The 26,938-nt window shown below is 39.5% G+C and overlaps 4 protein-coding genes and 2 long non-coding RNA genes across 7 annotated transcripts in view; 2 read left to right on the top strand and 4 right to left on the bottom strand.

The window, feature by feature from the left end:
- Positions 1-4,987, bottom strand: part of LOC108659506 (uncharacterized) — a 35,867-nt gene extending 30,880 nt beyond the window's left edge. The window contains exon 1 of the mRNA XM_018112463.3: positions 3,830-4,987. The gene's annotated coding sequence lies outside the window, so the exon portion shown is untranslated. The remainder of the gene's footprint in view (positions 1-3,829) is intronic.
- LOC149092155 (uncharacterized) overlaps positions 1-18,877 on the top strand; it is a 109,172-nt gene extending 90,295 nt beyond the window's left edge. Inside the window, exon 3 of the long non-coding RNA XR_016197061.1 lies at positions 18,742-18,877. This is a non-coding gene — a long non-coding RNA (uncharacterized LOC149092155). The remainder of the gene's footprint in view (positions 1-18,741) is intronic.
- Ublcp1 (Ubiquitin-like domain-containing C-terminal domain phosphatase 1) lies at positions 5,675-7,034 on the top strand. The gene is made up of 3 exons (XM_018112467.3): positions 5,675-5,831; positions 5,896-6,115; positions 6,169-7,034. The coding sequence occupies exons 2-3, from the start codon at positions 5,950-5,952 to the stop codon at positions 6,969-6,971; spliced, it is 969 nt and encodes a 322-aa protein (XP_017967956.1). The 5' UTR covers positions 5,675-5,831; positions 5,896-5,949; the 3' UTR covers positions 6,972-7,034.
- LOC108659507 (uncharacterized) lies at positions 6,989-12,196 on the bottom strand. The gene is made up of 8 exons (XM_018112464.3): positions 11,651-12,196; positions 9,553-9,930; positions 9,299-9,488; positions 8,868-9,105; positions 8,599-8,779; positions 8,309-8,522; positions 8,058-8,255; positions 6,989-8,005 (listed from the first exon to the last, which is right to left on the bottom strand). Exons 1-8 carry the CDS (start codon positions 11,736-11,738, stop codon positions 7,045-7,047), a joined length of 2,448 nt encoding a protein of 815 aa, XP_017967953.1. The 5' UTR covers positions 11,739-12,196; the 3' UTR covers positions 6,989-7,044.
- The window catches only part of Cow (Proteoglycan Cow), a 46,308-nt gene continuing 37,838 nt past the window's right edge, over positions 18,469-26,938 (bottom strand). Inside the window, exons 5-11 of one of the 2 annotated variants that reach the window (XM_018113192.3) lie at positions 24,780-24,928; positions 23,907-24,130; positions 23,732-23,851; positions 23,576-23,675; positions 23,119-23,514; positions 20,963-21,100; positions 18,469-19,475 (exon numbers count right to left, since the gene is read on the bottom strand). In XM_018113192.3, coding sequence (XP_017968681.1) covers positions 19,369-19,475; positions 20,963-21,100; positions 23,119-23,514; positions 23,576-23,675; positions 23,732-23,851; positions 23,907-24,130; positions 24,780-24,928 — 1,234 coding nt within the window. In that variant the 3' untranslated portion in view covers positions 18,469-19,368. The remainder of the gene's footprint in view (positions 19,476-20,962; positions 21,101-23,118; positions 23,515-23,575; positions 23,676-23,731; positions 23,852-23,906; positions 24,131-24,779; positions 24,929-26,938) is intronic. The other variant, XM_018113193.3, reaches the window with a different exon arrangement.
- LOC149092154 (uncharacterized) lies at positions 21,658-23,112 on the bottom strand. The gene is made up of 2 exons (XR_016197060.1): positions 22,831-23,112; positions 21,658-21,975 (listed from the first exon to the last, which is right to left on the bottom strand). It is a non-coding gene; the product is annotated as an uncharacterized LOC149092154 (long non-coding RNA).

Below are 26,938 nucleotides of genomic sequence, written 5' to 3'. Positions count from 1 at the left end.
AAGTTGAGGTGAAATTGTTCACTCGCATGGTTTAAAAATATATACATATATATAAATGTATATACTTATTTAAAAGAAAGACCCCTATATTTCCCCATTCCGAATCGATGTACATGAAGTGCGTGAGCTATTTTCGAAAATAGAATGAAATATTCCAGCAGACAGCTTGAAGAGTTTTAAGAAAACTGAATCAATGCAATTGAGAATTTTTCCATTGGTTGCATTAAGTGCCAGAGCTGAAGCTGAAGCTGAAGTGATAAGCCCCCAAGACAATCGCAGCCATAATAATAATGGGGGTCGTCGGGCTGCTGATCGCAAGAGTTTTCCCTCAATTATTTACAATTTCATATTGATTTGTATGCAGTGCCCCATTTCTTTTGTATAGCGTGGACTGAGATGGGCCAGAAGGGGGGGAGGAGGATGGTGGGAGTCTTTCCATTATCAATAGATGCATAATTAAGTGCAGGCCCCCGCTTTGACCCCGCATCGAAAGCTGAGGGTTAAGCTGATGTAACAGCAGCGATCAACACCGGTTGCTGCACGCGTTTTGCATGCGTTTATAAACGCTTACGCAACAGTCGCCAGTCGCCCGTCGCCCGTCGCCTGTCGCAAGGTGTGGTTCGTAGAAAGTGTCGCCACATTTGTGGCATAAATTAACTAATTTGATGCCAACTCCTCAAAGTCATGTGGGCCAACGAACAACTTATTGATATTGATGTACAGAAATAAAGAGCAACGATTGCAATTTTCACCTTTCGTTCTCCACCCTTCAATCAAGTGAGGAGCTTAAGGTATTTTGATTAATATGTAGTCAGCGCTTGCTGATTTTTGTTCGCTGTTTGTTTTTGGCAATTAATTGTTATGCGTTTTTAATGCCACTTTGCTTGAATAAAACTCGAAAAGGTGTATATTATATAAGCCCTATATATGCATATATGTATATATTGTATATGAAATATAAATCACGTGTTTGCATGCGCACTTTAAAATTTTGCTGCGTTTTGGAATTTTGCCTTTTGTTTGAATTTATAACGTTAACGTTACTTTTGTTTTTGCTTTTGCTAAATGTATACACACATACATATATGTACATATATAAAAACTAAGAAACAAAACTTTCTCCCTCGCTTGTCGTGCCAAACTTGACGCACAAAAAGCAACAAGAAAAACAAATACAAAAAGAAGTAAAAAATATATATGTATATGTGAAGAAATGTACAACAAGCAGATGATTTACAGCATAAATAATGAAATGGTCATTGTGGGCTTTGAGTTATTTGCCAAAGAGTCAGCGAGACAACACGTCCATAATAAATAAAAAAAAAAACACACACAAAAATAACAAGTGTGAGACAGGAAACCGAACATTATTAAAAAAGAAATTATCATATATGAAAACGAATTCGCATTGATTCGCAATTATTTAACGCTGATAAGCGCTGTCCCCTTTAAAAAATTTATAGATATATGTATGTATGTATGTTATGCTTGCATAGGCATATTTTAATTATTTAAAAAAGAATCATTAAATACTATGCTAACCTAATTAGTAATTATTTCAAATATAGATTTAAAAATCAATTCTGCAAATCAAATGTATTCGGTAAAATCAATTACACTTAACTAATTGAATTTATCACGTTGCTTTGCTTTGCGTTCAAACAAAAACGCGCGCGTTTTCTGCGCGTTTTCAAGCAAAAACAGACAAACAATTTGTAAAGTCAGCTCATGTGTATTATAGACAAGAGTTGCATTTACGAGCATTGGCTTATGTAAACGACAAAGCCAGACAATGTAAATATTTAATAAACAATGAAAAACTTAAAGTGCGTGATTTGAAAAAGTTTAAAGTCGCGAGAAATAGAGAAAAAAAAACTAAAAGTGAAAAGTTGCGGCTTTTTATTGTGCATAATTATTTCGGGCCGAGCTGACTTGAAATTTGACTTCGTAACTCTTAGCGTACGACTCCTCTGCTACCACCTATCCACCCACTCTGCGCCCCTTCCGCGTAATCACAGCCAAAATATCTCAGTTAGTAAATTGTTATATCAAAAAAAAAAGAGTTCGTGTCAAAATGTAGTTTTTCGTATCATCGGCGAACTTTTTGTTGCCTTTGCTTGTTTGTTGCAAATTAAACAACTGTGTGTTTTTTTTTTAACTTTAAAAATATTAATAATGCTTACTTATATACATGTATGTCTATATATTATAAATATCGCAAAAGAAATTTAAATGTAAATTTATAGCTGTTTCTTTTTGTTTTTTGTTTTTCCCTGGCGTAAACACGTTTTGTGAAAGCGTCTGCTATTTAAATACATATTGTATTTGTTGTTTGCTCGCTAGCAAATAGTTAATATATATATATGGCATATCGTTGTTGTTGGTATTGCGGTTGAAGTATCCATCAATGATGATCAAACCGATGATTGAAATTTGACTTCGTAACTCTTAGCGTACGACTCCTCTGCTACCACCTATCCACCCACTCTGCGCCCCTTCCGCGTAATCACAGCCAAAATATCTCAGTTAGTAAATTGTTATATCAAAAAAAAAAGAGTTCGTGTCAAAATGTAGTTTTTCGTATCATCGGCGAACTTTTTGTTGCCTTTGCTTGTTTGTTGCAAATTAAACAACTGTGTGTTTTTTTTTTAACTTTAAAAATATTAATAATGCTTACTTATATACATGTATGTCTATATATTATAAATATCGCAAAAGAAATTTAAATGTAAATTTATAGCTGTTTCTTTTTGTTTTTTGTTTTTCCCTGGCGTAAACACGTTTTGTGAAAGCGTCTGCTATTTAAATACATATTGTATTTGTTGTTTGCTCGCTAGCAAATAGTTAATATATATATATGGCATATCGTTGTTGTTGGTATTGCGGTTGAAGTATCCATCAATGATGATCAAACCGATGATTGGCCAGATGCATCGAGATCTTTCGCACAAAAGGCGAACGCCTAGAAAAACCCGTTTATGTAGCAAAATTTTTGCTCTCCGCTTTGACATTTTCCATGGAGTTTGACAATTTCTTTTCCTTTTGGAAAAAAACACAACTTTCAATGGCATTCTTCACCTTAAACTAAATGTTGTTGCTCCCGAAGCAACTGCCATTACAATGTTTTCATTCACAAGCATTTGTAATGGGATCTACACAGTTGTGCTCCTCGCTTGAATAGCTGCTGTCACATGCTGAGCGACCACAACTGGCAAAGGTCAAGCATTTTAAGGTAACTGCCTCACCTGACTTCCAGCAGTAAAAGTTGCCCGATATTATAGAAATTGTTGGCGAGTTGAAAAAACTCTTTGTAAAAGTTATTTTTATGATTGAATTGTTATCAATAAAGAAATATCATTTTATCTTTATATAGATAAAATGATATTTCTTTATTGATAACAATTCAATCATAAAAATAATTATTTTCTACAAATAATTTAAGCAAACACAAAAGAAGGTTTGTTCCAGCTTTTCAGTTTGTGAAAGTAATTAATAATGATCGGTTTGATTGATATGCCTTTACGCCAATGCTGATATATTTTCTTAAGCTCGCTGATCCCCAAAGCTTTTCTAATCTTAAGCACGAATTACACCGAAATGCTTTTATGCCGTCATTCCCATGGGAAATTGATAATGGTCACATTTTTTATTTGCTGATTTTATATACAACCAAAAAATGGACTCCGTGTTCTGAGACTATATATATATTATACATATATTTTTTATATGAAATAAAAGTTCTTTCAACATTTTAATCGACATCATTTAAAAATTAATATATATTTATAATAATATATATATTTAGTTTTTCGACATAATTTTTACTTACCCGCTGGTATTTATGCAAACTGGCAGAAAAATATTTAACCAAAAAGTGCAAAAAATCCAAAAATTTTACAGCGTCAGCGTTGAGAGCACAAAAATGCGCCCGCCAGGTAAATAAGGTGTATCCAAGAAATTCTAGACGCGTTGTATTTTTGTGTATGTATGTATGTATGTGCCTGTGTAAATGCGCTTTTGTTTTAGCTGAAATGTGAAACCGGCAGTTGAAGCACGTTGAAAGTGCCTACAAATATTGTTGGCAGCAGAGTTTGATTATGAAACTTCAGTCAAGACCTTTTTCAGACTTCATGAACTTTGTGCCAATGTTGGTCAACAGGTTGCTGTTGTTGTTGGTGTTGGAGTTGTTGGTGTAGTTGGATTGCACGCGTTAACTCGTTTTAAGGCGCTGGTTAAGTAAATCCAAAGGCTACGTTCGATACCCTGCAAGTGTTATTGCTGTCTATTGTTTGTGTATTTGGCTGTGTTTATTGTTGTTCTTGCTGCGGTTTCGAGTGACTCACGGACGTTGGCGGGGAGTGCTTAGAGTTCCGGCATTGATATCGATATCGGTATCGATTTCAATGCGTTCAAAGTCAACTATTTCTTGCTAAAGCTCTTGTTTCTTTTGTTTTTATTCAGTGGCCGGTTTTAGTTTGCTTAGAACTTGTCGTGGATGTTATGTGAAAATTTGTAAAAAAAAATAAAGTAAATAACTTTGTTTGTAGATATCACTGGCACATTCTTCTTCTTTTACTCGAAAACTTATATTATTTGCTTGTTAATTTGATTCGGCTTTGTTGTTGTTGTTGTTGTCGATTTTTCTCGATTTTATATTTGTTTTTGTTTTTGTGTCGTTTAGAAAGTGGGTTAAATTAAACAGCGCGTCTTGGCTACGCTTTATGCAAATTATTTCTCATACGCATGCACAGGTCTCGCGCTTTTTTTTGAACTTGTTAGATCCGTAATTTATTTCGATTTTTTGCAAATATCAACTTCATTCAACTTTGTAATCTTCGTGTTGCTTTATCTCTATCTCTTTCTTTTTCTTTCACTTCGTTAACTCCTTTCAGTTCGCAACTTTCTTACATACAACTTGATATTCCGCTTGAGACGTTTGCACTTCTTCGCGTTTCACTCGCAACTGAATGAAAACCAAACGATCTGGCTGAGTGCGACCCGAGACACGATTAAGCTGCAGCAGCAGCTTCGTACAGGTGAGCGAGACGAGCACGAATCTAACTTCACCAACGAAAAAGCAGCATAAAGAGCAAGAAAAGGTAAGCTCGCAGCTTTTTTAACGGTTTTCTTTTGTAAAACACGCTCTTCGTAGCGATTACTACAGTTTTACGTCAGCTACGAACGAGAATGAGAGACGACGAACAATCAGAACAACTCGCTTTGTTGCCGAACGATCATTGAGGCTGCAATCAACTTAAAACCAGTGTGACCATGATTTGCTTGTGCATAAATACATATTATTTGCATCGGTAACGGAAAACTATTATTTGAATTACCACAACTGATTCTATTGATTTAATATGTATATTCATATGTAATAATTAAATAACGATTATATTTTCGTAATGAAAAAAATAAATAGCTTCGTTTTTGTTTTCTTTTTTGCTTGCAAAATAATGATTTTATTATCAATTTCGTTTTTCTAATTATAATTCGAGCAATGTTTTATGCTATTTTGGCTCACTGATCACTGTGTTCTTTGGTCAGTGCTTCAACAATTTCAAATATTAGAGTTGCCCGCCGGCCGGGTTGCATGCCGCTGGTAAACATCGATATATCTACCATAATAAGACCAAATGAATTTGACATTTGTTATCGATAAGTAGTGAGTACAAAACGAACTAGTTCAGTGCTACTTTTGGAGAAACAAAGCTGTTTGAACGAATTACACAGCAGCTGACAAACAAATAACAAATATAATAAGATATGAATTTGAGTTCACTGTTTGTATTAAAATAATGTAAATCTCTTTAAGCAGCATCCCAGTTAAAGTGAGTATGGAAACATGGCGTGCGTAATATAATAAATGTATGAAAAAAATTTTCTTTTTGTCAGTTTATTTTTTTCTTTCGACGTTTGTCTAAAAAAACAACCTACTGAAGTATCAAAATGACAGAAGTTAATGAAATCGTCATTGTTCTTAAATGGAGTGGTAAGGAGTACCCCATATCCGATCTGACCGACCAGGACACCGTTGAAATGCTGCGCCACGAAATCTTTCGGAAAACGCAGGTGCGCCCGGAACGCCAGAAGCTGTTGAATCTGAAGCACAAAGGTAATACAAAAACCTGAAAAGCAAATTGCCAAAAATAATTATTCGCTTTGTAGGGAAGCCGGCTGCGGACAACATTAAACTGTGTGCCTTAGAGCTTAAGCCGAATTTCAAGCTGATGATGGTGGGGTCCACAGAGGCGGACATTGAGGACGCCTGCAGCCTGCCCGATGACATCGGCGAGGTAGTTGACGACTTCGATGATGCCGAAGGGCGCGATGATTCCGTGGAGAACTCTGCAGTGTACCTGGCCAAAGTGCAGCGGCGCGTGCGGGACTATAAAATCACAGAGTTGTCGCCGCCACGCGAGGGCAAAAACTTGCTTGTCCTGGACATAGACTACACACTGTTCGATCATCGATCTCCAGCAGAGCAGGGCACGGAACTGATGCGCCCGTATTTGCACGAGTTTCTAGCCTCGGCATATGAGCACTACGATATAGTTATTTGGTCTGCCACCAGCATGCGCTGGATTGAAGAGAAAATGAAGCTGCTCGGCGTCACTAGCAATGAGAGCTATAAGATAATGTTTTACCTCGACTCGAATGCCATGATCTCTGTGCATGTGCCAGAACGCGGCGTAGTGGATGTGAAGCCTTTGGGCGTCATATGGGGTCTGTACAAGCAGTATAGCCCCAAGAACACAATCATGTTCGATGATATACGCCGCAATTTCATGATGAATCCCAGGTCGGGACTCAAGATACGTCCATTTCGACAGGCTCACCTAAACCGCTCCAAGGACAAGGAGCTATTGAAACTATCCAATTATCTGCGCCAGATTGCCTTGTACTGTAAAGATTTCAACTCCCTCAATCATCGTAAGTGGGAGCACTACGATCCGAAGAAAAATTCTTAATGCTTGTTTTTGGCGTATTAGGTATAAGTTTCGCTTAATTTTACTCAATTAAAGTATTTTAAATTGAAAAGAACTAGAGTGTGTATCCGCCCTGATCCGCCCAGTGTACGCGTCTAGCCTCTAGGTACTCCTCGTGCAGCCGCCGACGCTCTTCCTCCAGCTTGGCCAGCCGCCGGTAACGCTGCAGCACCATGCCGCAGCCGAAGAGCAACGCCACCTGGCAGATCAGCCAGAGAATGAAGAGCGCAATCAGCAGGCTCTGGTTGATGCAGATGTTGTCCAGGTGCAGCTGGTCATCAATGCCAGCTATGAGCAGTACTCCGCGCTCTCCATACAGATAGCTATTGCTGTTGGTCTGATCCGGCCCGTGGACACGTAGATTATAGTTGAGTGGCAGCTCCACCTGCGCCGTTATATTGGCCTTTGACGTCGCTGCTGTATTGTTCAGTTCGTCGGGCAGCATGTCCATAACTGTTGATATATATACGGGATTCTGTACCCTGAGCTGCTCCAACTGACGCTCTGGACGCTCTGGCCTCTCCAGCTGGCGCTTGCGCCGCTGCCAGAGGCCGCCGGAGAGAGTGACGCAATTGGTGGGCGCACAGCGCTCCACGCAGAAGCGTATCTTCACATCGAAGCTAACGTTGGCAGTGCCGGAGAACTTGAAGGCATGAAACCGGGCACGCAGCATGTTCTTCGACTGTGTGCGCACACGCTCCAGAGCCGGAATGACGCTGGCATCTGTGGGACAGCCCCGCTCGTCTATGAGCAGCACATAATTCTGGTTGTCCAGCGACTTGGCCACCAGCGATGTGGCCCGGAAGTCTGGCAGAGGCGCCAGCTGCAGCTCGAGGTGTTCGTCCAGCTGCTCCTTACTGTATTCGGCCACAATCTGGAGCTCCAAGTTCTGGCCGATTTGTACGTCGCTTATTTCGTGCTGCTGCGAGAGATCCACTATTTGGAGTGTGATCTGCGGGTGCGGATGGGGCCCCGTGCTGCTGTTGTAGTGCACCACGCCCTCCTGTGGAAACATGCTGTGGGAGATTCGTATTAGTTTTCAAGTTGCCAGATCAGGGATTTACATACTGCTCTGCATATTCCAGCGAGGACTCCAGTGCAATGGCACTGGGCACCTGCTCCGAGGCATCTGCATTGCTATCACGCGCCATCTGGCCAATTGCGTTCGTGGCGTTGTTCAGGATGCAGCCGACCTTGATGAGCCGATCGCCCTGAGTTTGCACGTTCGCATTGTTCTGTATGACGACCAATGCGGATATGAAGGTTCTGCAAGGGATGGGGCTGGAGTTTGTGCTTGGCTGGCTGTCAATGTGGCTCACCTGTGGTAGGCGTGGGTCATCTCGTAGGCGCGCAGAATGCCGCAGCGATTCTCCTTGGCCTCGCTGCCGATTTCGAGGCGCAGCACCAAGCTCTCGTTGCCCGTGCCGCTCACCTGGCAGTCCTTGGAGTGCATGCTGGCGTACATTCGACCCGTGAACCAGTCCTTCGGCCTGTAGCGCACGTTCATCTCATCGCGTGTGCAAAACACCTGCACTGTGAGCCAGGCAAAGACAGGCAAAGGTAATAATGAAAGGTGTTCCAGAGCAGTTTCAATTTAAGTGTAGCTCACCATCCAGGCATTTGACGCGTCGCATGTAAACGGAGTTGTCGCGCAGCTTAAGGCTGCGCGGGCCCAGGGACACGATGTCTTCGGAGTGCAGCAGGCACTCGGAGCGGGTGAGCTGATTGAGATAGTAGAAGGATATGCCCTGGCAGTGGAACTTGGACTCATGTGTACAAAGCGCCTGACACTGTAATACCAAAAAGGTCATCAATCAATCAGCCAATCGATTCGAATCATGGGGCGCGCCAGCTCAAGCGCTACAAGCCGGGCCGCACCTCTTTTTGGGTTAGGCCCAAATATTTGGATTCCGCGTAGATGAAACTGCTGTTGGCATACAGCTCATAGGAGCAGTTGTCGTTCTCAATCGCCCGCTCGTAGCACTGGTTTTCCATGTACTCCTCGTCATAGGGCGCCGCCCGGAAGGCATCCGGCTGTATGGACTTGTCCTTGTCACTCAGCGTGCAGCGACCCAGAGTGACGTGGGCTTGTGACGAGTGCTCCTCGCTGCGAAACCTGTGGGCGGACAGAGGACGAAGGCAACGGCACATTGAGAAGCGTTACAGCTGATGAGCTATGTATAAATGTGTGAGGCGATGATTTATGACTTCACACAGTGATATCATAATCCAATGGAAACGCTTGCGCATTAAAAATGCATAACAATGGCAATTAATTTAGGCAGAAACAGCTACAAACTGTCAATTACCGCTCACGATTGTTCCGATACGATGGGGCGAACGAGGCGGAGAGGCATTTGAATTGCGTTTCAAAGAAACATCTCTCGGCGCACTCACGACGCGTGACCAGCGTGGAAATGGTCTTTTTGCCATGGAACACCAGACTGTTCCCTGGAATTTTGGTGAGCGACCAGAGGCGACCTTTGCATGCCTCGGGCACTGCAACAAAAGAGAATGAGAATAGAGCACGCCCAGCCCAAATGCGAACAGCAACAGTACGAACCCCGCAGGCAAGTCTTTTCGTAGAACATGGCCTCGCCATCGGCCACCAGGGGCAGGTCGTGCCCGATGGGCAAGTAGCGCGAGCTGCGCTCAAAGTACGAGTAGCCGTAGCACTCGTCGGTGTCCACCAGATGCACATAGGCGATGCAGTCGGGATCCTCGTTGCAGCTGCGCCAGCACAGCTGGCTGGCGGGCTGCTCGTCGGTCACACGCTCGTCCAGGCCATAGTCGCCGCTGCGTCGATCCCGATCCTTGAAATTGCTGGCAGTCGGTGGGGCATAAATCAAATTCCGCTCGCTGAGGTATTCCAGGGGCGGACGGAATCCGACAATTTTTTGCAACTGCAGCTGATGCAGCGGACACTTGAGCAGCAGCGCATCTACAATAGAATGGAAAAGTGGAATATCAGCTTCGATGAGCCACAAATGCTGCGCATGACTGGGAACCAAACATTCCACAAATTTCACATTACCTGAGCAATACCTGTATAGAATTTGGCATATCAATTACGCAAAAACCGACAGCGGTCGCGATCGTGACTCAAATTGTGCAGCCGACAATTGATACTTAATACATTTATGATCATCGGTGCGAATAATTTGAGCTACCTATGCATAACTGAACAATTAGGCATGCACTTCACGAAAACAAAAAACATACATATATGAACATATTTATACTATATAAGGAAAACTGTTTTTGTTAACTAAATGATGAACTGTGAACGAAATAGTGACCTAACTGAAATATAATCTCTTGTATTATATGCTGAAATAAGCTCAATTTTACCTACTAATATTACTTAATAACAATGCAAAGATATATAAATAAATAAATTCAAAGTTACATAAATGCCCTTTACATATTTCCGTAATTTATTATTCAATCAAAAAGTTTGACTTTGAATTTAAATACACAATTATAAATGATATAAACAATTTACATTTTCCCTTTAATCTTCACTTTGATTTTCAGGAACTATTTAAGATGTATTTTTGTTAACAATTAAATCATCTGTTTACATCTCTAGTCAATTGTTTATGTAAGCGGGCGAACAATAGATAGTAAAGCTTGAGTATATCTAACATTCAGAGTTGGGGAGCATTAGAATCGCTCTCAGGCTCTTCGCCTCTCGCTCTCGCTCTCGCTCACTCTCGAGCGCTGCCTCTCTTTCTGGCACCCTCTTGTAAATTGATAGCTGCTCTTTTGGTTTCCAGCTCAAACACAATCAGCTTCAGAGTTAACTATGCAATGCAAATTCCAAGTGCAAAAATATTTTAATTGACGCATCACGTCAGCACCTGGCCAGAGCAGTTGATAAAAAAATTATAATATATGTAAAATAATAATAATATATGAGTACATTCGACTAGACTTTAACTATTTCAAGCTATAAATTTAGTTGAATTTTTTTTTAGTTTTAAATGCATTTAATTTAAGCAATTGCTGTTTAAGTTTGTAATTCTAAATTCGATTGATTTCATATGCAGGTTGTAAAATAATATTTATTTAGATTATTTAGAAAAATATTTATTTATTTAAAAAATTCATTTTGTTTATAATGTATATTGATTACTTGTAATTTATATGCTTTTATTAGGGTTTCATTTGATTTTTCGAATTTACGCAAGTTTTGTTATTTTAGTAACTATGTACGGCTTATCATATATACAAATTTTTTTTGCCGGACTTGGAAATACTCTGTGCCAACTCTTAGACCAAAAAATGCTTATATACATTTTGTTTCTAAACTAAAATCAATTAAAAACTTATCTGAGCTAGAATTAAAAATGTTAGCGAAATCTGAACTCCACTATAAAGAAAATATCGAGGAGCTCGGCACGAATGACAGTTTTTTTCTTAGGGCTAACAGCTTTATAAATTTGCCCTAATTTCTATTACAATAATACTTTAAATACTCGAGCTTAATTATCGTAGATATGCAAGTCTAAACGAATTGGCCTATTAAAAATTAAGCTATTTATATGTATGTAGGTAGATAGGGTACTGGCTATTAAGCCTACTCATAAACATTATTGCTAATTGGGGATAGGGCAGGCACAAAGGTGTCCATAGGCATGTTCAAATGTTGAGCTTACCACTTGTGTATTGTTGCAGCATCAATGATAATATTATTTTCAATAGCAATTTGCATGGCCAGTGCGATTCACTATCTGGCTTAGGCATTGTTTTTGTTGTTGTTGTTGCTGCTGTTGTGTTTTGTTTGCTGCTGTTATTGCATTGCAAATGATTATTGATGGGGCGAGCAGTTTGAGTTTTTGAATTATTCCGAAATTGATCTGCGGCCACAGTAGAGAATGTAGTCCGGGCTTTTTGCCAATTGGCCCAGCTATCAATTCATGGTAATGTTTTACACTATTTAACACTTTCGATTTTGTTTATTCGCACGTTACAGCGGCCCACAGGCCATATGCAAATTAAATAGGAGTCGGACACTTTGCCCTGAATCTATCAATTAGCCGAATTAAGGCCGGATTGCGCAAGCGATGCTTCAATATTTATATATAAATAAATATATATACACATGCAAAAGAAATTCAATTTTTATTTATAATATTGCCATTTGCAGCACATTTTTTTTCAAACATCCATTAGCCAAATGCACTTTGTACGTTTTTTTTTTTATAGCACGTCTGACGAGCGCGACTTTCGACTTGCAAATAGCAAAGGCTGACGTTGAGGCTGCGACTGCGACTGCGACTGACGCCGAGTCGAGTGCTTCCCAGCCAGGTAGATCTAACGCACACACACACACAGACACACTTGCTTGTGATATGAATGTTTCGATCGAGCGTCGACGTCGCGGCTAACCGAGCGTATGAGAAATTTCATGTCAACGTCGACTGCTGCTGATTAGATCGCTGCTCCGCTGTATCCGAAGCGAGTCGTCGAGCCGAATTGCTCGCCGGCTCTCGCTGACAATGTGCAATAAACAAAACAATTTAACGCACACGCCGCAGTGCAGGGCGTGGCCCAGTGCGTAGCTCGGTGTACAGGTAATGCTGCCTACCTGGCTGCCAATGTATTTGGAAAATATATGTACATATCTACACATACATATCTATATGCATGTACATACATACATATCTATGTCTCTAGCCAGCGCATCTAGCCATGCATGTCGTTTACTTTTTTTGTGTATCTTTTGAGTGTTTGCGCAGTTGGGTTCCAGCATCGTTGACATTGTTGCTGCTGTTGTTGTAATTGCTTTGTTGTTGTATTCAATGGCACTTTTAACAGTTCAGTGGTTTTGCCGTTGACAACAATTGTTTGTTGCTGCCCAATGATAAATGCCTGATTCACATTTGTAGCAACGATATTGCTGTTGATTAGCTTTGTTACTGTTACAGCATAAATGCATTCATCACACACACACACACACGCACATGATTCTTTGGAAATGATGCTGTCTACACAGCGTATACGCAATTATTTGCACAATTTGCTTACCACTTTTCAATTAGTCAGTCGGCAGCTACGCAATTAGAGGCGCCCTTTGCATAATTACTTGTGGGGCCCATGGCAGCGTCTTGTGCGTGACCTTTTGCGGTTTTCACTTGAATTTTACTTATTGGCAAGTTGGTCAAGGTCACCATCAGACATCAGACATCAGCCATCAGCCATCGGCTGCCCAGATGTCTTGCTTGAGCGACGATGTGTCCACATAGCATAGGTGCATGCGTATGTATGTGTAAATGCTGTAAGGGCTGACATTATTATTATTTCTGTGTAATAAATTAGTATGTATGTAAGTCACAAGCATGCGATTGCTCAATTTGGCATGCATATATGTATGTGTGTGCTCGAATGTATGTGTATTGAGTCTTACAGAGTAAAGAAATTGAGTGCAGCATTTAAGCTGATTACTTCTAAGAGACGAAGCGTATTTCTTTGGCCATGAGAACTTTAAACTTTGAGTAAATGCTGATGAAAGTGAATATATAATATTCTACAAACTTAGATTGGATATTGCTCTTTGCTGCTAGAAAACCTACCTTTGAAAAGCATTTATTGCAAATGCAGAAACTGAAAGGCGAAAAACCAAACTGCTTAAAGAAATTAGATGGAAAATACATAAAAAAATATATATTTGCATTTATATATATTTCATTAACTTAATTAGCTGAAAAATGCATTAATTCGATGCCAAATATATTAATATAAATTTCTTTTTTCAAATGAGCAACGTTTTCAAAAGAAGAAATTAAATCAAATTATTATTTTCCATAGCGAACTCTAACTATTTAATGAGCTAATCAAATTATTCTTTTCTACATTGTTAGTTAGCCATTATTAATGCTCACCTTGACTCCTGAGCCATTTGCCATATGCTTTCGCTCGGCTTGATTGTCGCCCTGCGTATACGTAATTATTCATAAGCCCTGCACTCTGCATGCAAAGGCACTATAAATTATTATTGCATGCAAACAACGGAAAAACAAGTGTACATATATATATTTGTAAATATGTATGTATATGTGTATAGGTATGTATTCATATATATATGGAAATATAGGTCGTCATAACTTTCCATAATCGCAGGTCGAGATGACGCCATGTTTAAAGGGCCAAGCAGGCACATTTACCAGCGAAACTGCAACAGCAACAGCAACAGGAACAACATCAATGTGAAACTGCAAAATGTGACTTTAAAATTTATGTGGTGCTGCTGCACCACTGTTGCCTTTAAAAACAAAAGGCCGCGACCGGTTGCAAGTTTATTTGTAGCAATGCCCGCCCCACAGAAGCTTCGCATTTCACCTTGAACTATAAAATTAGTAGTGTGCGTGTGTGTGCATGTGTGTGTGTGTGCCTGCGCGTGTCTGTGTCTGACTTTGTGACTTCTACCAACAACAGAAGTGACGTATGAATGACGCATACAAAAATAAGTGTTGCACAACCAACAAACAGCACACAGTTGTAGATGTGTGAGAGCTTATATAAGAGACACACATCTACCTATACTAAGGTAATTACACACCACCAACTGGTTAATATGCGTTGACTCTCATTCATATCTGAATGTGTAAAAGTAGGAGCAAGGATACAAAACCGAAATTTATTTTTTTTATTTTTCTACATCTATACAGAGAGGGAGAGAGAAAGAGGAAGAGTGAGAGAGAGAAAGATGAAGAGAGAGATAGGAAGGGGGAAAGAGAGAGAGAGAGAGAAAGAGGGAGAGAGAGAGTGAGAGTGAGAGAGATAGGAATGGGGAAAGATTGAGAGAGGAAAGATGAAGAATCAGGTATCAGATGTATTTATACTTTATCAATATAATTCTTTTTTGTGATTCTATGTATCAATTGTTAAATTGACTAAATACATTTTATTTACAACCCAATATTCTTATAGCAACAATCAATAATCAAAAGCATTTACTTAAGTATTGTATGTAAATGAATTTGTAAGGATAACACTGTACAACATAGTAATTATGTATACACGTGCAAGGTTGACAGACATTTCGTGCTCCCTCATAAATTAGTTATGCGAATCCTTTCTCAATTTTGTCAAATAAGACTTTAAGTTCCTTTGTCTGGCTGCAATGGAAGACAAAATTTATAAAAGTTAAGCTCTACGGCTTAATATCAGGCACTTTGCATTAATAAGCGCCCAAAGCAGTCAGTCGGGCAATCAGTTTGGGTAAGCTTAAGTATGTAAGCAGAAAGCTATGTGTATACGCAATAAATACATATGTACATGAAAAATTAACCTACGTCGCACACTTCACAAAACTTTGCCTAATTAAAAATGGCAAAAAGTCAGGCAAAGTGTGCTGGCGTTGCTCTTAAGTGGGGTCAGACAGCAGGCAACAATGACACCAATGGCACCCACACACACACACACGCACACACACACGCACGCACATGGCTATGTGACATGTCAGACAGGCCAACAGTCAGTCAGGCCGGCAACCAGGCCATAAAGCACCGTCCAAAGTTGCGCTTGAATGCCTCAACGATGGCAACAGCAGCAGCAGCACACACACACACGCATACATAGACAACAGCAATAGCAACAGCAGTAGCAACAGCAGTAGCAAAAAACAATAGCAACAGCGACAGCAACAGTCTCACCCAGGCGTTGCAAGCAACTTGTCACATTGTTTGAATCACTGAATTATGCAAATAGATATGCACACACAAGATACACACACTCTCCCCCTCTCTCTCACTCTCCCTCTGTTTACCCTGTCACTAAAAACAACAGCAAAGGCAATTTGCCAAAAGTCTTTGCTATTTAACACCACACAAAAATAATCAGAAAACATTCAGTTCGAGTGACTAAGCGACTAACTAAAACTTGCACATGTCCGAGCTAACTGACTGCAGATATGCGTGTGTGTGTGTGTGTGTGTGTCTGCATGTGTTTGACATTTGTTTTATACTCACCCGTCGTTTGTTCTTGCTGTTGTTGTTGTTGTTGCTGTTGGCAACTTCCGGTTTGTACAGCACGCCGAAGTTGCTGTCGGTTGCACCCTTGACAATACCAATACTAACAAACAGCAATAGCATTAGCCACGCCCACTACACTACGAACCGCCCTCTGCTGCCAGCAGCAACGAGCGTGTGAACTTTCATTGAAACAAGACGACTTTAAAGCAGCAGCTCGAGCGCTGCTAACTGAAATTTATTTAAATCTCGGCAATAATTGTTCTGAGCGCCTGTTGCAGCTGTCTTGCGGTGTTCTGGTAGCTGCTTTGAGTAAATATACCCTGTAACAAGTTTAATTCTAAAGAAAATTGAGAAACCTGAAAGAAAACTCAGAATTTTGAGTTAAAATATTCCAAACTCTTGGTTTGCTTGGGGTATTTGAATTTTATGTGGAGTGACTTGCTTCATAGAGCTCTGCAGCTGAGCACTGGGTATCAGCTAGTCGCGCATTGGCCATTTTCGCAAAATCTGCTTCAATTTTCTTCTTTTATTTTCTTGTTTTTTTTGCGCCTTGGGCACGCATAAAATTAGTGCCGGAAATTTATTATTCTTGAAGTTGGCTTTAATGTCAGAAGTTAACGCAGTTTGTTTATGCTCGAAGACTGCAGACAAAAGTTCGCAATTAATTAGAGACTTGGTCAGCTTAAAAGCGAATTTTAAACTATTTAAGAAGTCCGCTTGGCCGTGTCAATCCCTCAATATGCCGAACAAAGCAAGCTAATGAGTAAATCTGGAAGTTTGGCTGGAGCAGTAAATAGACAAGATTTGGGCGTATATTGAAATTGCATTAAATTATATTTATTGGTTTCATCGTTTTGTATATATGTATATATATATATAAATAAAACAGACATATTTCTTGATTGATTTGAATTTCGCTTAGTATTTAACGCTTGCAATGTTATTATTATAAGGAAATAAATAAGAAACAAATGTGCTGAAGAAATTTATTGAAATGCATCGATGCGTATTTGTTTTTATTTGAATTGATAATATGATTTAAATAAGTTCGTACTATTTATTGCACATATCCATTGGAAGCCGGCAAATGCATTCAACAAATTTAAAGTGAAAGTAATTGAATTAATTGATTGAATTAAGTTGATTACATTTAGCAGTTGCTCATTTCTTATTGTTGTTGTTGTTTTTGTTGTTGGATATTATTTAGTTTTGGCTCACTAGAATTAATGCAATTCGCTTAATACACACGTACATAAATACATACATAAATACAATCGTGATCATAGTATATAGTCAGTTTATAGAGGCGTCAATTTCAATTTTAAATGCAGCCAAAAACACAATTTCTACACGGTTTCTCAAATTTATATAATATATATTTAATATATATATGCATCTTTTTCAATTATTATTATTTGTTTTTATGTTATAAATTTTTGCTATAATAAAAAGTTATGTAAATCCAATGTTTATTTTCGTAACTCTTTGCTCTACTTTTACTCTTTGCTATTTGCTATTATGCTGCAAGCCTTTTCTTTTACGCTGTCAAAGACAAAAACCGAAAGGTAAATAAACATTTGTAATGGCAATGCAACAATTTAAATAGGTATTTCATGAAACTGTAAATTATTGCACTACTCTAATCAATGCCTGTGGACTCTGATTGAATTCAAGTTGACTTTCGGTTTGCTGCCAGTTAATTGAGTATTTTGCTGCCACTTATATACTTACATACATTTAAACATATTCTTTAATTATTCATTAATATATATATCTGCTTTACATACATATAAATGTATATATATATATATATATATATATATATATATTTGCACGCCTGCATAAGCATTTTTGTTTTTCATTTCTCTTATGGCTTTATCGTATATTAGTTTAATATGATTTATGTGGAAATTTGTAGATCTCATTGCGGTGTGCCTGGTTGCAAGTTAAGTGTATTCAGTAAAATGTAATTTCAAATTCTTGTTCATTTCTCTTTTGGCATTCCATTGCCCAAATGCAAAATGTTGTTTCAATGTTCCATTTAGATTTATCTGTATTGTGTATGTGTGTGTGTGTGTGTGTGTCTTGTTTTCATCTGACAATCGCTAAATGAGAGTCTGATATTGCTGTATAGCTATTCTTTCAAAGCATTCCCTACATTACTTCCCAGATATGGCCAGGAATCTCTATAGATGCCAACACTTGTCCAGGCCCTTCATATGCCTGCCCCAGGCCTCTCTCTCTCTCTCTCTCACTCCCTCTCTAAACGAATTAAGCGTGGTACATATGTCTGCATACATGCATGTGTTGGTGTCTCTACAAGTGCTACGGGGGGGTCGTCAAATGATATCGTATGCAACATTTATCGATTGCAGCTAGCATGTAAAAAAAAGCAACTGAACTTTTAAATACTTTTATTTGCATTTCATATATATTTTTTCCTTTGCTATGTGCACTGAACTGTTTTTGGAAATTTCCAGATTCTTCACATAGCTGCTTGCTTTCTTTTAACTTGTTCTTTTTTAAAACCTATCACATAAATGTATGTTTGTTTTTTGGGCGGAATTTTTAGCGTGTGTTTTTTTTTTCATTTTACTCTTATTTTGTTTTTTTTCTTGGTTTTGTGATAGGATAGAAGAAAACGCAGAGAGGGCAATAAAAGTGTTCAATGTATACATAAATCTCTTTAAAAGCTAAAAGACGGATTCGCGTGCTATAACAGAAGCTATGGTATTCAATTACCGCAAAACTTTGCCTAACCGAGTTAGTGTAAGTGTGTGTGTGTGTGTGTGTGTAAAGTGTTTGCTGTGCCATTTAGCTAGCTGTGTGTTGGGTAACCTTATACGTATAAGCTAATTATAGCATCTCTATAATGCCAATTTTGCGTGCTATGCGCCCAGAACTATGCCACAATTTCCCCGGCCAGTGAGCAAATCAAACGATGACACTGGAGCTCAGTTGTTTCAAAACTTTCAGTTGTTTTGCTGTCTTTGTGTATGTTTACTTATTTTGGGTATTTGTTGTTGTTGTTTTGCGACTGTTGAATTTGCTGCTAAGTATACGCTGCTATAAGTATTTGTAGTTCTATTTGAAAACTCTTACTTGGCTACTGCACATTTATGTATTGTTTTTCTTTTTCTTTTTTTTTTCGATTCACGCTTTCAACATTTGCGTTAAGTTTTTGTTTTTGTTATTTATGTTTTCTTTTATTATAATTTTGGTTTTTATTTGTAGTCATTATAATAATTTTAATTTTGTTTTTTCTTTTTTGTTTGTTTTTTGGTTTCTTTTTTTCAAGCTTACGCAGTAATGCTCGCTGATTGGATTCGACGACTCGGGGCAGTTATTGCCCATGGACATCAATACTACATATAAGCCAATACGTTGCGTGGCCGCGGCGCTTAGAAGACCAGCATTTGATCGGCGCTGCCCTCCACGCTGTCCTCGTCGTCGGCGCCCTCGTCCTCGTCGTCGGATGTTAGCGAGGCGGCGTTATTTACCACGGACTCTGCGCAAATGGAAAGTGAAATTAAATTTCTGCCCTGCCCAAATGTATGCCCGGCTTGGCCATGGCCCCAAATTAGTTTGTTCATTGAACGTGCGGCGGGAGGGTTTGCCTGCCAGCGTGCTAGCCTGCCGTAATAAACATAAACATAAATCTTAAATGGATATTACAATGGGTCTCGGCAGATTTAGCACTAATCTGGCTTAGCTCCGCGTGCATATTGAATGTGGCTCGCGGCACTCTCTCATAACCAATTGGAATTTGTTTAGCACGCCCATCGTACAAGCAGCAAACAAACCTCCGACAGTGGCACACATGGCGTATGAGTGATAAAGAAAGCTAAGCTTAATTATGTTGCATATGGATTGGGCGCTAGATATTTGTATGTACGTTGCAAAAATAATTCGAGTTTAAGCTTAAGGTATTAACGAGCGGACCTAACTTGTCACAGAATAAAAAGAGCTTAGCAGGATAAAACTTTTCAGTTTGTCAGTTTACAGCTGCCGCCTGGCTGATATGCCACATGTGTCCTTGTATCTATAGAGCTGACCGATAATAGCACGCAAATATTTTATTTAATAATGAATACTTTTTTTTTTTTTTTGGCTATTTTATCAGTAGAGAAAATTGAGAGATACTTGAGATACTTGTACTTTTACGGTAAATTATATATCTTATGGTACAAGGCGGCCATTTAATATCATATTCAAAGAGCGATGTCAACAAATCTACTTGATCCAAATAAAATGATTATTATTACAAATTTTGATTTGATTTAATTTCTTTGTTCAAAAAAAAAAAAAAAATCAAAAAAATAAAAAAAAAAAAATAAAATAAGTCCGTCGAATATCTACAACCTTGTATATATCCTTATCCCTCTGTAGGCAGTGCATTTTCCTATAAGTTTATTTTAATCTCAATATATATCTAACTTTTAAATGTATAACTAAATGAATATTTTACCAGATTAATTGTAACAGCTTTCAAAAGGATTAATAAAATATTTACAGAAATCTTTCATAAACTTTAAAAAGAACTCACATAGTTTTAACTGTAAATAATATACTCATTCGGTAATAAATATTCTCCTACAGCTATTGCCTTTACACTCACTGATATTTATAAGTAGCAGACTCTATTATCAATAGTCATAGCAATTGAATCATTGTCGCAATTATAATAGATGCTTGATTTATGCACTACTCATAGTTTTATATTCTGTATTTCCTATAGCCAACAGAACAATCCCCGATATCTGAAGGCAACAGTTACAGCTATCACTGTGAATAAATTTTAAGCCCATTGAATCCATTTGAATCAGTAATAAAATTAATTCAGATGCGAAGGCTAATAGGGATATGTTCGCAAATTGAAGCATGGTCAACACGTATCCATAGATACATATGTAGGTGTATGTATATGCACATGCACATGTGTATGTGTGCAATACCACAATGTAGCGTGTCAGGTGTTTGTTGATGCATACTCACCGCAGTTGGGCTTGCCACGTGTACGGGTGTTGGCGAATTCGACGCCGTGCTTGTCCACACACCAACAGACGCCGACCGAGTTGTGGCACTGAGTGGGCTTGTAGAATCCTTGAACGTCGCAGTCAGGTGCGTAGGCGCCTAATTAGGTTGCAGCAGCAACAACAACGACAGCAACAGTAACAACAACAGCAACAGCGAGTGGAAGAACAATAAAAATGCGCAATTTTAGTAAGCCTTTGTAATTGTCAGAGGTAAATGGGAAAGCGGCGCAAGCGAAATTCTTTGTATTTTATTGTAATAATTTGTTTTGTTTTGCTTGGTTTTTGTGTGTTTGGTACTTTTTGGGGCCGTGTGGGAATACGAAGAAAAGAACAGAACAGAAGGGAACAGAAGAGAACAGAGTAGAACAGAACAGAAAATAAAATGAAGGGAAATTATACAGTTAAAGTTTATAATGGGCCAGCAACAACACTGGCGCTAGGCAAAAGGTAAAAGTTTCGTGTTGTTAGAAGTGTTTAATTTGCTGGCTTAAAAGTTGCGTTTGGCTAAAAGGTAAAAGATAAACGAGAGCGGCAAAGCGAGAGCGCATGGAGAACAATTACAAAAAGAGGTGTCCTTTTTAACTGTTGCTGTGGCTACTTATATATGTGTGTGTGTGTGTGTGTGTGTGGTATTGGGTTGTCTGTGACTGTGTGTGTGTGTGTGTGGGTGTATGTATTACATTCAGGCGCTTAATTATAGCTTAAAATAGGTTAAACATAGTGTAAAAAGTGTTTGAAAAGCGGCATAAACATAACAAAGCGCACACAGCGAGAGGCAAAAGAGAATCGTAAACAGATAGAGAGTGAAAGAAAGTTTCGAGTGTGGGATGGGGCCAGAAACGGATAAGGTAACACCCAGATAACTGTTCTAGCTACCCGCTTCTCGAGATTTGTGTTCAACATTTGCTGTTGTTGTGTTTGCGTTTGCGTTTGCGTTTTACGGCTATTCCACAATAAACAAGTAAGAAAGCTCTAGTCGAGACTGCTCGACTACGAGATCCCCTGAACCCTACAAGCAACTGATATTTCAAAAATAATTAGCAAACACACACGCACACACACACACACACACGCATACATACAAATACACGCACACACACACGCATACAAACAAACACACGCATACACACACTCACATATACAGGCGATTGCGCTTGGGTTGCGCTGCAGTGTTGGCAATATAATGAAAATTTATTTGTTGAATAATTTTATTTCTAGACGTACGATCGTAATGAAACTTTCAGAACGTAATCATAATGTTAAAATGTATGTGTATACCGAAGGACAAGTCTCTAGTATTTGATATACGACTTTTACAAAGATGAGGGTGAGGGGGTGGATTTAGGTGTGGGGGGTAAATTTTAACAAAAACCGAAATTGTATAAAATTCATCTTAATATACATTTTAAATTTGGAGACTCTAGCTTGAAAGATGTAGGAGATATAATTTTTTAAGTGATCTTCGATAAGGTTTTTCATCGATAAAAAAGTATCGGAATGAGTTATCGTTTTTTAGTGATAAACTCGATATGCGCGTGATAATTACGGACATTTTAAAAAAAAGGTGAAGTCTCTAGCTCTTATATCTTCTGAAATCGACGCGTTCATACATACGGACGGACGGACGGACGGACGGACGGACGGACGGACGGACGGACAGACAGACGGACAGGGCCAAATCGACTCAGCTTGTCGTCCTGATCAAGAATATATATACTTTGTGGGGTCTGCCACGCCTCCTTCTGCCTGTTACATACTTTTAACAAAACCATTATACCCTGATTTCCCATTTTCAATGGGTTCAGGGTATAAAAACCAAATAAAAACACATCCCCGAAATGCCGAAGACTGAATGCCCTTGCAGACAATTTAAATGGATGGCAAGTCAGACTGTGATATATTCAAGATATATCTGAGATTGCACTGAAGTTGTTTAAAGTCTATTCTTTCTATTATCGGACATATAGCCTGAAATATTCGGGCTTTGGCTCTGCAAGGGCATTTGCTTGAAACTGAACTCAATAACTGAACACAACACACACTCAACTCAATAAGGAATGTATATAGAGAGAAAAAGATTAGTGTTATGTTAGCTATAGAAATGTCCACCTGTACCTATCTCACCTGCAAAGTCGCCGGCGATTCTTCGTCGCACCGCGGCACAAGGGCGATCGGTCTTCTCGAAGCAGCGGCACCATTCGCGCGTATTGATCGAGCTATCCTGGTCCAGGTCGCAGGTGTCAATGAATGGCTTGATGCAGCGCTCGTTCTGATCGTGCTCCAGGTCGTACAGCTCCTGCAGCGACAGCAATCCATCATTGTTCAGATCCAGATGCCCAAACATCCACTTGGCCTCGGTCTTGCAGGCAGGTGGGAAATGCGCCTTCGACTTTTGGCTGTGCTGGCGACGCTTCTTGCTGTCGGCCATGATCACCGAGAACCAGTCCAGCAGACGATTGCCAATGGCAGTCAGCTGCTGTGGCTTGCACTCGGCCGACTTCAGGGGATAGCCTAGCAGAGGGAAAGTTCACAAATTTATTCATTTACTTCATTATATTTCCCTCTAATTTACCATTTGGATTGTTTTTGTTGAACTTTTGTGGCTGCTTTTCAATGACTTCGTTCTCATTGTAGACACGCATCTTGTGCTTATCCTCCTGGTATTTGGCATCCTGCAAGAGCGAAAGGCACTCAATTTATAGCACCTGCGGTGGATGAATGCTCTTACCTTCTTGTAAGCCGTGTACTTGAGGTACTTGTAGTGCTTGTTGTCATACTTGATCTCTTCGGGCGTGAACGTGTACTGCGCATTGATGTGATTGAAGTGGCGATTGTTGTCCTCCTTATCCTGTCGGTTCGATTACATATGTAATGCATATTCAATTCTATTTGGCTTGACTTACATTCATGATGGTATTGAAGTCGTTATTGTTGCTGCCCATAACATTCCCGCTGCTCATCATGATGTTGTTGTTATTGCTATCCTTGTAGGCCTGCTGTTGCTGCTGTTGTTGCTGCTGCTGCTGCTGTTGCTGCTGCTGCTGCTGGTCCAGGCTGATCTTTTTGCTGTATTTATTGTAGCCACCACGTTCGCCAAGCCGCTGCAGTCTCTTGCCATCGGTGTTTTCTGCAAAACGAGGCAAATTGTTGAAATGGCAAAATGGCCGCCATAAAATCGCTTGGCATGGCAAACTTTTCATATCCTGCCGCTGCCCACTGAGGCGTCGTTTCTATTTAATGCATGTTGTTGTTATTCCCCAGCCCTCAAGCAAACAAAAAAAAAATAAAATATGAAAAAAAGCCGACAAGAGTTGCAATGCGCTTTCATCTGTGTAAATTTAAAATTAATGTGCTTGATATTGTTGTTGTTATTTATGCCTCTGCTGCTGCTGCTGCTGCTGCTGCAGCTGGCTGAATCGACAAGTGCCCTGCTCACTGAATGCTTTAGAACAATAACGCTGCTTGTTGAGCGGATTATTAAAAATTCAACAATTGATTAAACTCGGCGCTGGGCAATTTAAAGCCGTAAGAACTCGGAGCTCGCCTGCCTCCGCCATCCAACTGCAACGGCAATCGCAGTTGTGATTGCAATTGTGACTGCATCCGCTTTGATGTCGAAGCCAAAACAACATGCAGCTAGGAATTGGCTCGATGCAGGCTCGCCATTTATTTGGCTCCGACTTGTTGTTGGACATTTGCCAGGCTCGAACTCGTCATGCCGTTGGCTTGTGGCCCTGGACAAATAATGGAAGTGTCCCCATTTGCGGTTAACTTACCCTTGCAGGGGCAGAATCCCTTGCAGCCGATCCGTATGGCTGTCGAGTGTATGCAATTGTGATAATCCAATCTGCATAGTGATGAGTAGGTCCTGTTGTCGGCGCCGCAAAGGAACATTGGCTTGGCCACGGGACACGGCTTGCAATTGCTGTCGGGAATAGAGTTAGAGAGAGTGGGAAAAAAGAAATCAGCACAACAAACTCAGCGGAGCGAGATGAAGGCAGCAAACAACAAATAGATGACATGCAAAATTAATTTTTTATGCAAATTACGTCTGGCAGGTGAAACCTGCAGCTGCCCGTGGGCCCGAACGGCGCCGCCTCACATCTTCTTTAAATATTTATTTAATATGCAACGCACGCGCTCCCAGGCAAACAGGCTGGCATTGCTGTCAGAGATCAAAAGCACTTATAGCTAGCTGCCTGGCCTGGAACCCCTTTCCAGCCATCAGCAGGCATCTTTTTCCATATTTACTTATATTTTTTTTCTCTCCTCTTATTTTCTTTTTTATAATTTGTGCAAATATTTGAGCTGTCAGGAAACGCGACGCGGATTTCGACATTTTTCCTTAAGCTTGTAAATTGAAAGAAATGTAAGATAATTGGGCTTACAGCTTCTGTTGTTGCCTCCCTTTAAGAGAGTTTTCTGTGTTTTATTGCAGTTCCTAAAATATATAAAATATTCACGTACTCGGCTAACTTTATTAGATTATAGAATTGAAATTATTGTAAGCCGGTGTTAATTATAGTAAACACGATTCATTTATAATATTCACACCTTGTTTTACACGCAGCTCTGCTTCTTTTTTGTCGTATTTCATAATTTACATTTAATAATTTACGACGTACACGCATAATTAAGCCCTTTACACACACAGCGAAAAAAATGCATAAATAATAAATTCAATTAATTGTTGCATCCGCTGATGCCGACGTATACGTAATTTATCTATATAAAAAAAAGAAACTTGTTTCGGGATTGCTGTTCAATGAGTTTTATTGGTTGACTCGGGATAAGCAGTAAATTGAGTGTATATTTTTCAAGTCCTTTGCATAATATTTATTTTTATCACTCGAATGCGTTTTAATTGTTTTGCAGGAGCTGCGAATTGAGCGTGCGAATGAACTCCCAGGGAAAAATTGGTAAGTATATCAGTTTAAATTCTTAAGAAAGGAAAAATAAAGAAATCGGAATTGGCAGAGAAAAATTTAATTATTTAACTCTGATGATTCGGAATCAAACTGAAGTGTAAACTACGCCACTATGAAATTGAATTAAAAAAAAAAAAAATAAACTTGATATTTATGCAACACACGAAGCAGTAGCAATAAATAGAGAATAAAACAAAGTTGAAAATTGCTGAGAGCATCTGAAATGCGAAATTATTGCAGCCAACATTTGCATTGCTTTTGCAGTTATCCAATATCGCAGCTAAGCCAAGGCAAACAAATGATTGGCCAAAAAAGCATATTCTTGATATAGCTAGTGGAGAGAGTGAGAGAGCGAGGGAATGGGTGTGAGAGGGAGAGCGAGAACGAGCTATAAATTCAATTAAAAAAGGGTCTTTCAGCTTTATTCGATTTTTTTTTTTTCGTATTCCACTCAAAGATGAATCTGCTATTTAAATTTTACCCCAACTGAGAGCTACAATTGCGTCATGGGCCGACAACGACGACACATTTGTTGGCAAGTTTGGGTCAATAGCTGCTGCGGTTACTTTGGCTGTTGCCTGCTGTGAAAATTTGTGAATTTTTACTCAAATATTTGCTTTCAATTTTGAACCACACAGGCGCACACACCGAGCCAGGTGAAACGAGGTGGTTTGGCTGCACCAACTGTTGGAGCTGCCTTTGAGCCACTGATGCTGACAGCTTCATAAGCATAGGGCAAAAAGCAGCTCAGTGGTTTCAAATAGCTGCCACCAGCAGCCGCATAGCCGAGCTGAGGCTGTGCTATGCTGAGGTAAGAGGACAACTATGTGAACACCGCCCCAGTGTGCTGGCTTTATGGTTTTGCCAGCTAAAAGCCGCAGCACGGGCCATATTGTTACAAGAAACAATGCACGACTATATGAGTTATGAGCGTTGGAATGTGTGTGTGTGAGTGTGTGCGTATGAGTGTGTGTGTGTGTGTGTGTGTGTGTGCGTGTGCCTTACAC

Source organism: Drosophila navojoa, chromosome 2 (assembly GCF_054131105.1).
Source record: "Drosophila navojoa isolate 15081-1374.11 chromosome 2, UAZ_NAV_1.0, whole genome shotgun sequence".
NCBI classification, from domain to species: Eukaryota; Metazoa; Arthropoda; class Insecta; order Diptera; family Drosophilidae; genus Drosophila; species Drosophila navojoa.
This window is presented reverse-complemented; position numbering and strand designations above follow the sequence as displayed.